The 16,926-nt window shown below is 33.9% G+C and overlaps 1 protein-coding gene across 1 annotated transcript in view; it reads right to left on the reverse strand.

The window, feature by feature from the left end:
• LAPTM4B (lysosomal protein transmembrane 4 beta) overlaps positions 1 to 16,926 on the reverse strand; it is a 107,714-nt gene that overhangs the window by 62,195 nt on the left and 28,593 nt on the right. Inside the window, exon 2 of the mRNA XM_074268847.1 lies at positions 13,882 to 13,993. Coding sequence (XP_074124948.1) covers positions 13,882 to 13,993 — 112 coding nt within the window. The remainder of the gene's footprint in view (positions 1 to 13,881; positions 13,994 to 16,926) is intronic.

The following is a 16,926-nucleotide window of genomic DNA, read 5'->3' on the forward strand; positions in this document are numbered from 1 at the left end:
ACAATTAAACTTAGAACCATAAAGTTAAGAAATAGAGTTTAAACATGATTCACCAAAATCTCTAAAAACTAGAATTTTACATTTTTAAATGAAAAAATATATAACAAGAAAAATCAATTACTATCAGAGATTAAATTTTGAAAAGCACATCACAGTCTAGGATTTAAGTCAATTCTTCATTTACTAAACATGTACTAAGCCTAGGAAAACAATGATTTTTTTTTAAAGAATTATGTTTTAGTGTTAAATACAGTCTAGTCTCTTAATCACTATTATATAATTATCCCCAAGTTCAGAGCATTCAGTCTGATCACTAAAACATTTAATAAAATATTCCAAGCATGAAACTGTCTTAAAATAAAAAGATTCAATTAAATTCATATTTTTTCTGAAATGTATTTTTTTAAATTTTCTGCAATCCATTTGCTATATAGGAATAAAATTTCCAAAGTGCCACTTTATAATTCCTTTACAAAAGGAATTTATAAAATCTTATTTCCTTAAAAACCTATGTAAAATCCCTAAAGTATTATTATAGCCTTGTCAGTCTCTTGAAACCTTCAGTGATTCCACATTGCTCAGTGAATAAAGTATAAATTTCTGATTAGTATTTAAAGCCCTTCACATTGTAGTTACTTTATCAGCTGTGTCTTGTACTGTTCCCCTTCATGCATTCTATATTCTGATCAAATTATGTGATAATTCTATCCTATATTTTCTTCCTATTCTCCCATTTGTATGTCTTTGCTCCTGCCACCCTCAACATCCTTCAAGGTCCAATTTAAATGCTACCTCTTTTAGAAATCATTTCCTGACCCTCCCCAGCAGAAAATTCTCTCTTCTCTTTCCTATGTTAAAAATTTCCATTTTTTGGTTTCACTCACTTATTTCATTATTTGTATACTTGTTTTTTATCTTATTAAATTATGTAATCTTCGTTAAGAGTTGAACTTATATTTTTGTATCCACAGTGCCTAGCACACAATGCTTAATAGAGAGAAAGAGCTTAATTAAGACAATATTTGAAAGACTGGAAAAAAATTTGACAATTGTAGAATTTCAATTTTTGGGGGGTGGGTGGGTGGGGTGAGGCTATCAGTTAAGTGACTTGCCCAGGATCACATAGCTAGTAGGTATCAAATGTCTGACATTGAATTTGCACTCAGGTCCTCCTGAGTTCTATCTACTGTTATCCCAACTTTCAGGCTCTATTATGAAATATCCTAAGAGTGTTCATATAAAATATGACTATTACCTCCTAGTTAAAGTTTGACTGGACAGGGATAGGATCCCAAAGTTGAAAGGGACTTGAGTTTTAAATACAACTGACCAGGGATTCTCAACATCATTCTCAAGAAATGGTCATCCAACCTCTCTCTGCTGGAAGATATCTAGAGAATAGAATCCACTACCTGTTAAAGCAGCTCACTGTTGCTCTTATTGCACTATGTCTGACTCTATGTGACCTAATGGATCTTGGATGTCAATGTTGTCCATGATATTTTCTTGGCAAAGATACTGGAGTGGTTTGCCATTTCCTTCAAAAATGGAGTAAGGCAAACAGAGGTTAAATGACTTCTCTTGATTTGTAAGTGTCTTTAAGCCACACTTGAATTCAGGTTTTCCTGACTTGGCCCATCTTTTTCCAGTGAGCCACCAAGCTTTCTCCAATTGTTTAAAATAAACAGATCTTTACATTGTATCTCAATCTATTTCTCTGCAAATTTCACCCGTTGATCCTTGTTTTAATGCTCTAAAACCAAGAAAAACATCAAGACAAACCTTCCAATGGATACGATGGATGACATGAAAGTTATCTTTCAATAAATTTTCTCTTATACAAGTAAACACCCCCAGTTCCTTCAATTGATTTTTTGGTAGTATGATTTTTAGTCCTTTAACATTATGGTCACTTATCCAGATGTGTACCAGCTTGTTAATTTACATCCTTCCTAAAACATGGAACCCATCACTTTGTCTCTTCTTGAATGTGGGAATTGCAAAATTATGACTTATTACCAGTAAATGTTTGATTTGCATGCCTATTTATACACCTATATACTCAGAGTCACATAAAAATTTCTTAGGCAGAAAGGAGTTGCAAATGGAAAAAAGTTTAAGAAGCCCTGGTAGTAGCAAAGTATTGGATTCAGAATTGGGGAGACTTGAATTTCCAATACTACCTCAGTAATTTATTAGGTAACTCCTTCATCTTCTGTTTCCTTATCTATAAAATGGGGGTCAAATGAGAAACCAGATGTGCAGGCTTTGTAACCTTTAATACTATGTAAATGTTATTGTCATACTACTAGTTAGCCAGATGATACACTTTAGAACTACATAGTTTGGAACATAATGCTTACTAATTTTTATTAATAAAATCAGTTGAGATATTTCGGGTTAAAATGATGAATTATATGAGCCATTACTGGGCCATTTGGTGCAAATTTGATAATATTAACAGACCAAACAGTCCAGTCATCTGAATAAGAGAAGAGAAAATTGAGCATAAAGAGAAAGTTGCTGGCATAACAAGAAAATACTATACACTTATCTAACTGGGGATCAGCTGAAAATCCCAATATTTTAGTCTATGGGACTACCAAAGCCAACATGGCCTTTCTTTTTTGTGGTGCACTTACACATTAGCTTTGATGGTATAGAAAAGGATGCATCTAATGGGAGGTTTTTCCTTAAGACCGTAGAAAATGGAGCTGACCAGAAATGAGGCAGACATAGTGTAAGGTGTTTATGCTCCTGGTTATCATTACATATGCCAACTAGTGCTACAGAAATACTAATGAGATATAATTTGCAATGCCTGCAATCAAACTTTACTAACCCAAGCATAAAAACAAAACCATCACTCTGTCATTTCAGGCTATATCCAATAGGCCTCTTTCTTACCTGATAAGACTAGGTTCACTTCTGGGTGGTCTTAAGGCAAATCTCTAAATCTCTGTTACCTAACTAACATTACCCTTGAGTCACATAGATAGGAAGATAGAAGGCAGGCCTAATTAGGAACAATTTACTAATTGGGATCTCAAGCAAGTTTTTTATTCTGTTAGCTAAAATTATTAACCATAATTTGATTAACAGTTTACTTTAAAATTACTACAAATTTGTTCATAATATTTCTTTACTTGGTAATCTTTTTTTCTTTAAGTGTCTGTATAAATGTCAGAGGTTTTTAGGATTATAAGAGTTTATTATATTATGCTACATAACATATTTTAATATATATATATATACACTATTTTGTTTACTACTATATAATATACTATATACACATTATAAGAACAGAAGTGTTTCTTATTGTCAAAAAAACAGCTTATTCAAACAGCTCAATTGCAAAATGCAAGTTTAAAAGCAAAATGGACTCAGTTATGCTAAGTTGATAAAGTCCCTTATTAAAGTAATAAATCCTATTCTCTATCATTGGTTATTCTAAATTGACATATTTCTTACTATCTTATCAATGTACTAAGATTTATTTTCCATACAACAGTGTGTTATTTTCTTAAGGAGATCAATTGCCTACATGTACAGTACAGACTATCTCCAATAAGGGACCTAGAGTTAAAAGTTCAGTTTTAAAGAGTAATACACAAATGATTAGGGATTCAGTTCAGTCAATGACATACAGGTTAATGGGCAAAACACATGCAATTTTTTAAAAATGTCCAGGTTTCAGTGATTAGATATACTATGCTAAAAAAAAATAATAATACATTATTCGGTACAGCTCTTGCAGGACAGTATAATTCCTGGCCATTGCACAGTTAAGTACTCTTACTTGGGAAGCTCCTATTTTTAGCTCTGTAAATCTCATCCTAAAAGCCTCACTGCCCATATTGGAGAGTACATCACATGGACCACTATCATTATATGATTTCTACTTCACATTTTGCCCTAGTCATTCTATTGCCACACAAACTCCCAATTTGCACTGCTCATCTTGATTTCCAGTTTTGCAAAATGATCAAATGAATGGAAACAGAAAGAATATATGTTGATCAATTCCTCCATGACTTCCCTCATCATCCCACTTACTTCTCTTCTTCTTCTATACACTTTGTCTGCCACTATTAGAATGTAGGGCAGATAGATTGCTCAGGGAATAAAGCTCTGGATCTAGAGTCCAGAAGATCAGAGTTCAAATTCATCCTCAGACACTAGTTCTGCTACCCCTGGCAAGTCACTTAAGCTCTATTTACCTTAACCCACTGAAGAAGGGGGTGGAAAACCACTCCAGTTTAATTTACCAAGAAAAGCCCATACAGGGCCGTGAAGGGTCTGACATAATAAATGACTAAACAAGCGCAACAAACCTGTATTTTACTTTACTAGCATCTAGATGGTGCAATGGACAGAGTATGAAGCCTATAGTTAGGAAGACTCTTCTTCCTGAATTCAAACATAGCATCGTTTACTAACTGTGTGACTCTGGGCAAGTCACTTAATCCTGTTTGCCTCAGTTTCCTTATCTATAAAAACAAGCTAGAAAAAAAAATGGCAAAATGCTCCATGGCTGGACTCCATGAAGAGTTAGACACAACTGAAAAACAACTGAAATTAGAATGTCGGCTCCCTGCCCCAAAAGCATACTTTGGAGGAGTAGTCCATTTTTGCCAGTATAGCCTTGATCATCCCAAGTTTCAGTGGCGTTTAAATAAGACAAGTTCCAAACTGCAGAATCATGCTTATCTCTGTATCTCAGATAAATTACATAATGTTTTGTGGTGTGTGGCTTGTGCAAAGTTGTATTACAGAATTCCATCTCCTATTAGGAATTTCCAAAATCCTGAGGCAATGGTATTTCTCATACATCAATAATTATCAGAGCTAATTATATCTTCAATGGGGACAAGACTTCCAAGCTTTCTGGAAGCAAAGAATCTATAAAATGGTGTAGACATTTTGGTGAACATATTAAGATCTTACAGACTCATCTGAACTTTGATAATGATTTTGGTATTGTTTTAAATGAGTGAGTTTAGTAAGCAAAACTTGTTTTTGTTTTGTTTCATCTTTCAGTAGTCCAGTCTTTTTGTTTTGCTCATTACAAGCACTTTTTATTCATAGCAAAGGGTAACAAGTGTTTTGGGTTTATTTTTTGGAGGGGAGGAGAATCACTCTTGCTGTCCTTCCAACCTCAAAAAGGCAATGCTATACCCCATTAGATTAATAGTATTCTGTATGGATTAATAACAAACTTTACAATTCTTAAATATCTTTGATAGTGTTTGCTTGTTTTCTATGGCTTTAGTAGTTTCCCAGTAAAAGTTTTTCACTTCTTGGTATTTTCCAGCAAATTTTCCTTTTCATTTTGGTGAAATGAATTCTGTTTCATTGTAAGGTTGAATGATCTTGAAAAAAAAGTCTGATTTCTCTGAGTGGATGCCCATCAGTTGAGGAATGATTAAATAAATTGTGGTATATGAATGTAATAGAATATTATTGTTCTATAAGAAACAATCAGCAGAGTGATTTCAGAAAAGCCTGGAAAGAGTTATATGAACAATGAGCAGAACTAGGTGAATATTGTACATGGTAACAGCAAGATTACGTGATGATCAACTGTGATAGACCTAGCTCTTTTCAGCAATATGGTGATCCTAAACAATTCCAATAGACTTGGGATAGAAAAATGCCATCTGCATCCAGAAAGAAAACAATGGAGACTGAATGTGGATGGAAGTATACTATTTTATTGGTTTGCTTTTTCTTTCTTGGGGTTTTCTCTCTTTTGGTTTGATTTCTATGCACAATATGGCAAATGTGGAAATATGCTTAAAAGGATTGCACATACTTAACCTATATCAGATTGCTTGTTGTCTCAAGAAGGGGTGAGAGATGGGAGGAAGGAAGAAAAATTTGGAACATAAAGTCTTACAAAAACAAATGTTGAAAACTATCTTTGCATGTAGTTAGAAAAATTAAATACCATTGAGAAAAAAAAATAAAATGAAAAGAAAAATCTGATTTCTTTAACAGCCAAAATCACTGGAATATGTTCTTTAAGAACAATAAATGCTATGTTTCCTTCGAGAATATCCATCTTTAAAAACATGAAACAGAGCAATGACACGTATGTATGGTATTAAATACAGCATTCCACTGACCTATTACTAGCTATAATTGAAGAAAATAGTTCAATTCTCTTTCATCTAGGCTAGTCAGATGTTATGAATCAGGTTAATAAAAGTAAAAGTACATATAATTTATCAATAATACTCAAATAATTGCTTGTCCCAAATATTTTATATACCATTGTTTGTAATAAAGCTAGTAAGAGGAAAATTCCCAGATCTTTCAACACTAAAATTATACAATCTTATCGTATAAGATTTGTAGCTCAAGAGATCATCTTGTCCAACTTCTTTGTCTTATAAATCAAACACCTTACCCCCTGAGAATTTAAATATCTTGTTCAAGGTCACAAGGGCCTAAATGTCAGAGGCTGCATTTGAATCTAGGTCCTCTGACTTCAAAAAAGGCTTTAGGCTTCATTTGTTGATGTCTTATACTTCAGCGAATTTCTTTGTATTTAGTATTCCTAGGCCTACTATAATGACTTGTTAGCTGGAAATGTAATTTTTGTTTTCCCTTGAATTATGCCAATGTGACTAGCTGTGTGACCCTGGGGAAGTCACTTAATCCTAGTTGTCTCAGCAAAATATATACATATATATATATATATATATATATATATATATATATATATATTTCAATAATGTATTTGAATATTTTTACTATATTGTATGTATTTATTCATGCTTTTTAATATAAAATAATCCTTCTATTGTAATAATAGTAATCTAAAGTCACAGAGTTAAATGACTTGGCCAGGATCACATAACTAATACTTTTTAGAAGCTGGATTTGAACTTAGGTCTTTCTGACTGCATACTGGTGCTCTATTCATTGTGCTGCCCTGCTGCCCAACTGAAACAGGAAGATGATATTAATTGAAGTTCATCAAAAATTAATCTTAATATGAAGACTTTTTTTCCTCCTGCCAGTAAGCTATCGTATGATGTTAGACAAATTACATGGTCTCCTGGTATTTTACCTTTTAGGTGTTCAAGAACCTCAGACTAAGAACACCTGCTATAAAATATGGGTAAGACTTAAGTGAACTATCATAGAATAAATCTATAATAAATAAGTAGAACAATACAGAAACACTTCAAACTCTTTAGAAAAGTAGAACTGCACAAAAGGAAAATGTTGTAAAGACATCTGAAGTGACACCAGCAAAACTAAGAATCATTATCTTACGTTTAAGTAAAAGACTGCATTTGCAACCCAAACTAGCTAGTCCAGAAGAAAACCTACATTTTGACACAAATGCCAGATTAATTTTAAGAGATGTAGGAAGCATAGCTTTAAGAGAAGATTTGCAAAACAGCTCAATATCTTATTTTTGACTTTCACAGTAAGATAAAAAATATTCATTTGAATTGAGGACATTTCTAGTATTTTGCTTAGCCAACATGATTGCAATCACTCTACTAACCAGAAAAAACTTTGACCTAAGTTGTTTTCTCATTTTCCAATCACATTCAACTCTTAATGTCCCTATTTGGGATTTTCCTGACAAAAATAATGGACAGGTTTCCCGTTTCCTTCTCCCGCTCACTTTACAGATGAGGAAAATGAAGTAAACAGGATTAAGTGACTTGCCCAAGGTCATATAGCTAATAAGAATCTGAAGATAGATTTGAACTTATGAACTTTCTTATTCGAAGCCCAGCTGCCCTTACTATTCAGGGGAATCCTAAGGTTGGTCATAGAGTCTGAAGAGATTTGTGAAGCAATGTTACCCAACCCTCTCATTTTACTGATGAAGAGATATGAGGTCCAGAAGCATCAAGTGTCACACAACAAGTGAGCAACAGAAATAGGATTTGAAGCTGAGTTCTCTGACACCAGCATACCATCCACTGTTTACTCCCTTTACCATACAAAACAGACTTTAGCATGAAGAAAATAAGTACAGAATTCAAATGAGTAAGCAATCACTAATAGCCCTGGGCAAAGATGAGTAGGAGAACATATGAATCTGAACTTGGGTCAGTGAACCAAGTTCAAATTCTGCCTCAGACATTGACTGTGGGATGTAGGTAACTCACTTAATCTCTGTCTGCTTCAGTTTCCTCATCTGTAATATAAATATAATAATAGCACCCATCTTCAGGGTTGCTGTGAAGATAAAAAGAGATAATATTTATAAAGTGCTATTTAAATACTAACTACTGTTATTACAAACAGAAAGTAATATATTTCATCCTAATTTATCTAAACAAGTTATAAATTCCTTCAAAATAATATACATATATATATTACTTCCAAGCAATTATATCTTTGGTTATGCTTAAGGAAGATGAATAAGGAGTATTAAATTGAAACAAAAAATATCAGACCATAATTGATGTCTCCAGTAAAGATAATCTGAAATCCTTGGCGACAACATTTCTCTCATTTTTGAACCTCCCTCCCTCCCTCTCTCTTTCTCACTCTCTCTCTCTCTTAAATAAGAGCCACAGAAATCCAGGGCTAGGAAGGTCTTTTAATTTCACTTTTTAATTTTCTCTCTATATAGCATTCTTCCTGTCCCCACTGCAGAGCAAGCTAATAATCTGATTGTTACATAAATTAAATTCCTTACTTCATTGTGCAGTTCAAGTGCACCTCTTAAAAACTCACAGCAGCCCACAAAAGGCATATAGCCCCTTGACAGTCAATCTATCATTAAAATACATTAATTACTCACTATGAACTATGAATGCCTTTTGTTTTGAGTCTTCAATTTCTCCAAACTCTTCATTCTCTTTCTTCCAAGTTATCTTTCCTTCTATCATGAAAACTTGAAGTTGTCAAGGTAGTGAGCTGATCACCATACCTTCCTTTGCCTGAGCTTTAAACTTGAAAGTTTCTACCATCTGAATTCATAAATCATTTAAATTTCTCTTTTCTGGATGCCCTCCAACTTTTGGGTATGTGTCTATAAATTGCATTGGCTTGGAAATGTACTTTTCTAGTTATGATAGCTACTAGGATTATATTAAAGTCTTCAGTTTTCCATAACCAGAAGACAGAGTTACGCTCTCAGCCTCAAATTACATCAGCTTGGTCATTAGATTTCCACATCCTGTCTCTCTAATATAAGGCTGCTACCAAGGACTTTCCATTCCTAGATGGGAAAAGGTAAGTATCTAGAAGGTTCTATCATACTGCCAACTTCACATATCCCCCAAATGAGCTGAGGACTATGATTTTTTTTGCTACTTCAAAGTAGCAAAGATCTGTCTTGGGCTCAAGTCTGATTATATCGGTTATATGACCCTTAAGTCGTTTAACTTTTCAGAGCTCTTAAGCAACTCCCTTATGCTATAAATTGATTACTGGATGCTGACCTACAAAGGTAGAGGGAATTAAATCTTAATTTCAGTTAAATCTTGTCTATTCCTTCCCTTGGCCTCTTGGCAACTGGAGAATTCTCAATGACATTAATCTTGATGATCATCACTTCGTTCCTAGTATCCTACAGTATATTGCTAAATGGTCTTTCTGCTTCCAGTCTCATTCCTCTCCCCTAAATCTACCTTTCTGGCTTTGTACTTACATATTGTAAGTTTTCCAGGAAGGAAAGAGCTCAGGAAGGTAGAGTGTTATACCTAGGGAAGATAGAATGTTTGACTGAACCTTGGGTCTTTTCTGCCATACCTACATATACACTTGTGAGTAGATATCACCATCAGGAGCAGAACCATCTCCAAATATATGAAATAACAATAATTGTTTTTTATCCTAATAATAATAGCTAAATTTATTTACACTCTTTTAAAGTTTACAAAATACTTTACGTTTGTTACCTCACTTGATCCTCATGATAGACCTAAGAGGTAGGTGCTACTATTATTCTTATTTTTCAGATGATGAAACTGAGGCTAAGAGAAGTTAAGTGATTTGCCAGGATCATGCAACTAAATAAATATCAGAGGAAAGATTTGAAACCAGGTCTTCCAGATTCCAAGCCTAGCCCTCTCTTCATCATACCACTTAGCTAACTACACAAAGGCCAAGATCTTTAATAAATAAGAAGCAACTACCCATCTATCACAGGGAGAACATGTCATATGATAATTTAGCTTACTTTGGCAATCTTTTCCCTACATCATGATGGCTCAAACATAGCTCTTCTAATCACAGAAACTTCATCATATTTACTACTAGGCTTCCTGGTTTTTGTTTAGATTCCTTTGACCTCTTAGATCTCATAGACAAACCAATAGGAATTAATTACCCAACTAAAACTCCATGAGGTCACTATCAAATCTTTTAATTAAATCCAGATGTACAGCTTCTACTTTATAATCTCTGCTTTTGTAATTCAGATGAAAAAAGATTTGAAAAACACTTAGCAAATCCACTTTGTATAAATCACAACTCATCTCTTTTGTATAATCACAACTTCTCATTTATATATATTTATAATTATGTACATATGTAATACATATATAATTATTAGAGCTTCTCTTAACATTTGACTTTTTTTCTAACTTTTATTGATGTCTTTTGCTTGTATTATCACCTGCTTTTCCTAATATACTCCTCCAACCTTTACAAGAGCCATCTTAAGAAATCTTTTATGAATTAAAAAAGAGGGGAGAAAGTCAATTCAGTGAAATAATTGTTAATATCAACCATATCTGTCAGTATCCATGTATTCTTCCTCCATGGTCTCACAGCTCTACAGAGAAGGGAAAAAGGAATATTCGCATCTCTTCTTTTCTCTATCTCATTTCTTCTATTGTCATAATTATATAGCATTTGACTTTGATTTTTGTTGCTGTTCTTTCCACTTACATTGTTATATTTTATTATGTATTATTTTTCTGGTTCCAAGTATTTACCTTTGTACCAATTAATATAAGTCTTCTCATGAATTCTTCATTCGTCATTTCTTGCAGAGCGAGAAATTATATTCTATTATATTCTATTATATTCATTACCAAAGTTCATTTAACAATTCCCCAATTAACAGACATTTCTCTTGTGACTACGAATATCAACAAGATCATACATTCATCTAACAATACCTATTTGATAGTTACCATGAGTATCTGTGTTACTTATCTAAACATCCACATCCACAAATCATATCCAACAAGAAACCAACTTCTAGTCTTATAACTGTTACTGTATCCTAACTGAACCATCTCTGAATGACCACATTCAACTCCATGGTTCTAAAACTGGGTTCACAGCATTCTAATTATATAATAAACCCAAGTCTTTAGTCACACACACACACACACACACACACACACACACACACACACACACACACACACCCTTTACAATCACTATATAAATTACTGTATAAATGTCAGTTATTATTTTGAATAATTTAGAATTTCATTCACAGCTGTCATCAAATGTGACATTGCAGTTATGATAGCTGACTGTTTCAATTTCTGATATCTTGACCGGAAGAATTCTGTAGGCCAAGTCAAACGGCTAAAAAAAAATCAAGAGGTAAAATAAAAAGAGTGGTCATTTAAATTTGATAAATATTTTCCATTTGGTCAGTCCACAAGCTCTGCATTCAACCCTTCAGTGAACAAGAAAAATAAAAACCTCAAATGCACTGGGGTTAATAGCCACAGCATTACAAAACAGAGCAATTATTTTAAAGTTTCAAATATTGGCAGACCTTTGAAGTCAGCTAAATAAAGCCTACATTGTCAGACAATCATCACTAGGGTTAATCTCTGAGAATTAGGACACAGTATTCCATTTTGATGCCAGTTTCAGCTAGAGTCCCATCTGTGTCTATTATAACTCTTAGTTCTCTAGATCTAATTATATAAAGAGATTTTTTAAAAATCCTGTCATCTTATCAAATTGCATTTAATAAAGAAAAGGGAATAAGCATTGATGAAGTGACTACTATGTGCCAGGTGCTTGACAAATATTATCTCATATGATCCTTACAACAATTCTTGCTTGTAAATTATATTATTAACCCTTAGAATTGTTGTAAGGATCATATGAGATAAATTTTGCTAAATATCACTTCTCAACATTATCATTTGAGCACATTTATCTTTGAAAATATGGAGGGCAAAGCAATTATTCATCACCCTTTTTAGCTATCATAGGCTTTGTAAAACTAAATTTTTTTTAGAATCTTTATTTTTTAAAGTCATTATTACTATTACTATTACAGGAATTCACTATCCTTCCCAGAAGAAATACGTGAGTGTAACAAATGCCCTGCATAGAGATAGAAATACATCTGGCAAAATACATGAAATAGAGATATCATATCTCTGTAGCATATCTGTTATTATCACAGCATATAGAGAAAGCCATTATAATTTCAAAACCCCAGAGTATCAGCAAGGTATAAGTGGTAAGGTGTTATGGAAGTAGTCTTTAGGGTTTCATGACATTTGTGGATAAAGTGCTGAGTTTGTATTTAATAAAAATGGGCTCCAACCTCACTACTGATCCTTAACTAGCTATGTAACCCTGGGGAAGTCACATGTATCAAACAAAATCCTTAGGTTTGTATTCTTCCTTAGTGGCAGCACTTCCCAGTTCAGGAATTCCCTATGCAGATGAAATCACATTATTATATAGATTGAAGGTTAACAATTATAATAATCCCCACTTTCTTTAGACTACAACTCAATATTTCATAAACATTTCTCTTCAGGTAAGGTTCAAAGGATGATGTCAAAAAGTGCTCCTGTTTTCTGGATAAAGGCTTTAAGATGATAACCAATGTCCACTGATTAAAGTCCACTAGCATTATAGCTAATGTCCATTCTTTTGGAAATAAAAATCTAGGCTTGTTTGTTTTTAATGCAATTGAAATACTGATTTATGGATGAATCACTTTTGTGGATTATCTGAAGCAACATTTTAATCTTGAGCTGACCACCTCAACCAGTCAGCATTATCCTGGTTATATTGCTTGTTAGCCTAGCACATTTTTACTACAAGTTGGGCTAGCTTAATATTAGCCAAATCAAAACTAAAGAAAAAAGACTAAACAAGTAAACATGCAGCAAAGTGAACTGCAAAACCAGAGAAAGGTTAATTTGGACATCATGCTGTTGGGGATTATGCATACAATAGTATCACTGGAAAGCCATTATAATTTCAAAATCCCAGAGTATTAGCAAAGTATAAGTAACAATGTGTTATGGAAATAGTCTTTAGTGTTTCATAACATTTCTTTCTATCTATGTCTCACCAATCAAAATTATGTTTTGGTATACCAGACTGGGTTTTATTTTCCTAGAGTTAATTAACAAAGTGCTTTCTGGAATGGAGGATGGCTAATCTAATGTCCGTCAGAGAAATAAGTAAATATAGCAACACAAAGGGCTACAAGATAATGGAATTTATGTTCCCTGAAATCAAAATGGAAAGGAGTTCCTTTGACAGAAGATGTAGCTTGCATATTTCTTTATGACAGAACTATTTGGTAATTAACAAAGTGCCTAACACACAGTAAGTATATAATAAATGTTTTATTTACCTATTTAATTTGATCTGCATTGTGAGATGAAAGTATTACTTACTCAAATGGGAGCATGAGGAAAGGCAGTGAATCAACTTAAGTATATATGTTATCTTCATGTAAACACATAAGAAGTGAAGGCATGAAGAAAATTACTAGGATTCTTCTTCTAAATGGAGCATTAAGCAACAAATACATTTTTTAACTTGTTCAATTCAAGCACAGCATATTTTATGAGCAGCTGAAAATCTATCCTACCTCTCAACTCATAAGCATATGCTCAAAAAAAAAACAACCCACAAATGCCCACAATGGTTATTAAATATACTTACTGGCATCATCCATGAATTCAAAGTCACCTCCTAATTCAGAACTGGTTAAGTGATACTGATCTGGGTCTGCCATGGCACTTAATAGGATCAGAAGTACCACAGCATTGATGATCTACAATGGGAAAAGAGGGGAGAAGGCAAAACATTATTTTTGAAAAACACATTAAGAGGGGAGCTAAGTGGCGCAGTAGATAGAGCACCAGCCCTGAAATTAAGATGGCCTGAATTTAAATTTGGTCTCAGACACTTAACACTTCCTAGCTGTGTGACCCTGGGCAAGTCACTTAATCCCAATTGCCTCAGCAAAAAAAAAAAAAGAAAAGAAAAGAAAAAAGAAAAATGAAAAACACACTAAGAACAACCTCATAGTAGTTATTATAATAAAAAGAACTAGTATTAAAAAAAACTAGTATTTATATATCACTTTGAGGCCTGAGAAGCACTTTTCAAATATTATCTCATTTGATCCTTACAACAATCCTTGTAGATACTACTGTAGTATAGTATATACTACATATTATATATATATATATATATATATATATATATATATATATGAATGTTTGAAAATATGGAGGGCATGTAACCTTTCACTTTCCAGATGAAGAAACTAATATCAAGTGAAGTTAAGTGATTCATATAGGTATTAAAGAACTATACACCAAATTTGAAACCAAATCATCTGACTCCAGAGCCTGTGATCTTTTTTCTACACTACATTTTCTCCTCAATCTTTTGAAGCCACATGGTCCAAATGGTCTTTAAAGTCAAAGATTTAAGAGAAACACTTATGTGGAGTAAGGGAGACAGCTTTAGTATTTAGGTTTTCAGAAGTCTTAGGTTCACCTCCCAGTTCAGTGACTTACTATTTTTTAGGTCATTGAACCAATCACTTTACTGCTTGACTTAATTGTACTTACTGATCACTGTAAAGATTACCTATTTGACCACAAAGTGCTACTAGCCCTGGAGTCAAGAGGTTTGAAGTTCAAATCTGGCCATACCCACTGGCTGTGTGACCCTGGGCCAGTCACTTAACCCTGTTTGCCTCAGTTTCCTCATCTACAAAATGAGCTGGAGAAGAAAATGACCATTCACTGTAGTATCTTTGCCATGAAAACCCCAAATAAAGGACTGAACAACAATACTCATTTAGTCAGCTTCACTTAGGCAAAGAATGCAATGTTCCCCAGATAATTTGTTTAGGGAAAGTTGACAAATTGTCTTAATCATGATGCCATTAGAGGTGGGGGGTGGGGAAGGAGTTGCAGTCTAGGTCATTCTCTGATTGGCCCTAATATCCCCTTTTTACTCAATCCTTATGAATCTACTATGAATCTCTAGATGAAAACATAATATTTCACTATTGATCAAGGATGTACATCTTCTGGGATGCCCAGGTCACCAACTCCTGATTATTCATGGGACTAAAGGGCAAGGGATCTGCACACGTGAATAACTGTGAGTAATAAACTGTCTGGTCCAGAATGTAGATCTTCAGGGCTCTCTCCAATGTTTCATGACAGAATGTTATGGAGCTCAGTCTAGGTCAGAGCATTGGTCAGTACTGGGCTGGCCCACTGCTGCTCTCCAGGACTAATAAGGTCTCCAATCTCCCTAGAGCTTTCTGACCACCCTGGGATTTCCACAAGGGAATCTTCCATTCTTTCTACCTCTGAATATAAAGTCTTAAAGGCTAGATAAGTACCATCTTTGCCATCCATGTAGTCCTTTCCTATTAACTATTGAACTCTGGCTGATTTTTTTATGCAGTTCTCAGGTGGGAAAAGTCATTGTACTTTTTCATTGAGTAGATCGCTCAGACCTAGCCTCTAAGATCTATAACACTGTATCATAAAACATTGGAGAGAACCCTAAAGATCTGTATTCAGTCTGGCATGAACTTTTCAAGGTTTTTCTGGAGCAAGTACATGGGGTTAAACAGTTTGCATCCACTCAGGAAGCCATTTTGGCAGGAAATTATATAGCAGGAAATGATATATAATTAGCACTTATATAACACTTTAACATTTGTGAAGTACTCTACAAATATATATTTTTTATTTTATTCTTACAACAATCTTAGAAAGTAGGTGTTAATATTATTTCCCCCATCTGACATGAGAAAACTGGGGCAAACAAGTTAAATAACTTGCCCAGTCAGAAAGTGTCTGAATTTGAGCTCAGAAATTTCCATCTCTGGGTCCTGTGTTCAATCCACTGTGCCAACCAGTGCATGCAATAAAACTATATTTCTTTAAATATTCATTGGTTTATTCATTTAATGATTATTTACTGTATGCTATATGCTCAGCACTTTGCAGAATGCCTTTAGAGTCTGAAGAATGAAAAGAAATGATATTGATGCTAGCCTCAAGGAATTTATGATGGTGGTCATTGGTGAAGAAAGAGGAGGAAGAGGAGGACAGATAACAACTATGAGGTTCATTCAAAATCTAAGATTTTGTAATTCTATTTGTCATGGAATTATGTTTCTAATTCATCTGAATTAGCTGCAAGCTCTTTGGGGGCTTGTGCTTTATTGGGAAACAACATTGAAGCTGGAGATTCCATTAAAGTCCTGGCTCTCCTGCTTATTACTTGTTTTGACCTTGAGCAAGAGACACCATTTCTGAGGATGAATGAAAGAAAAAGTTTGTATTAAAGATTACAATGTACAAAGCACTGTGCTGTGCTAGGCACTACAGATACAAATATAAAAGCAAAGGTTATCTCTGTCCTCAAGGAGTTTACATTTTAAAGACAGAAACAACACATATTGCCGATGCTGGCCAAGAAAGAGCAACTTAGCTCAGAAATTTCCTTGGATGGTAAAAGGAACATTGGAGAGTTATTTTGATCATGGTTCCTGAACTGAAGAGTTTGGGGGCCAGGAGAAGGGGAAAATGAAACTAGTAAGATTGAAAGACTATCAATGGGGAGGTAGAGAGGAGGAAGGAAGAATAAGAGAGTTTAAAATTGTCTCATCTGTAAAATGGGTATAATTGTTCAATTATTTCATTCTTTCCCAACTCTTCTGTAATG

Source organism: Sminthopsis crassicaudata, chromosome 1 (genome assembly GCF_048593235.1).
Source record: "Sminthopsis crassicaudata isolate SCR6 chromosome 1, ASM4859323v1, whole genome shotgun sequence".
Taxonomy (NCBI): domain Eukaryota; kingdom Metazoa; phylum Chordata; class Mammalia; order Dasyuromorphia; family Dasyuridae; genus Sminthopsis; species Sminthopsis crassicaudata.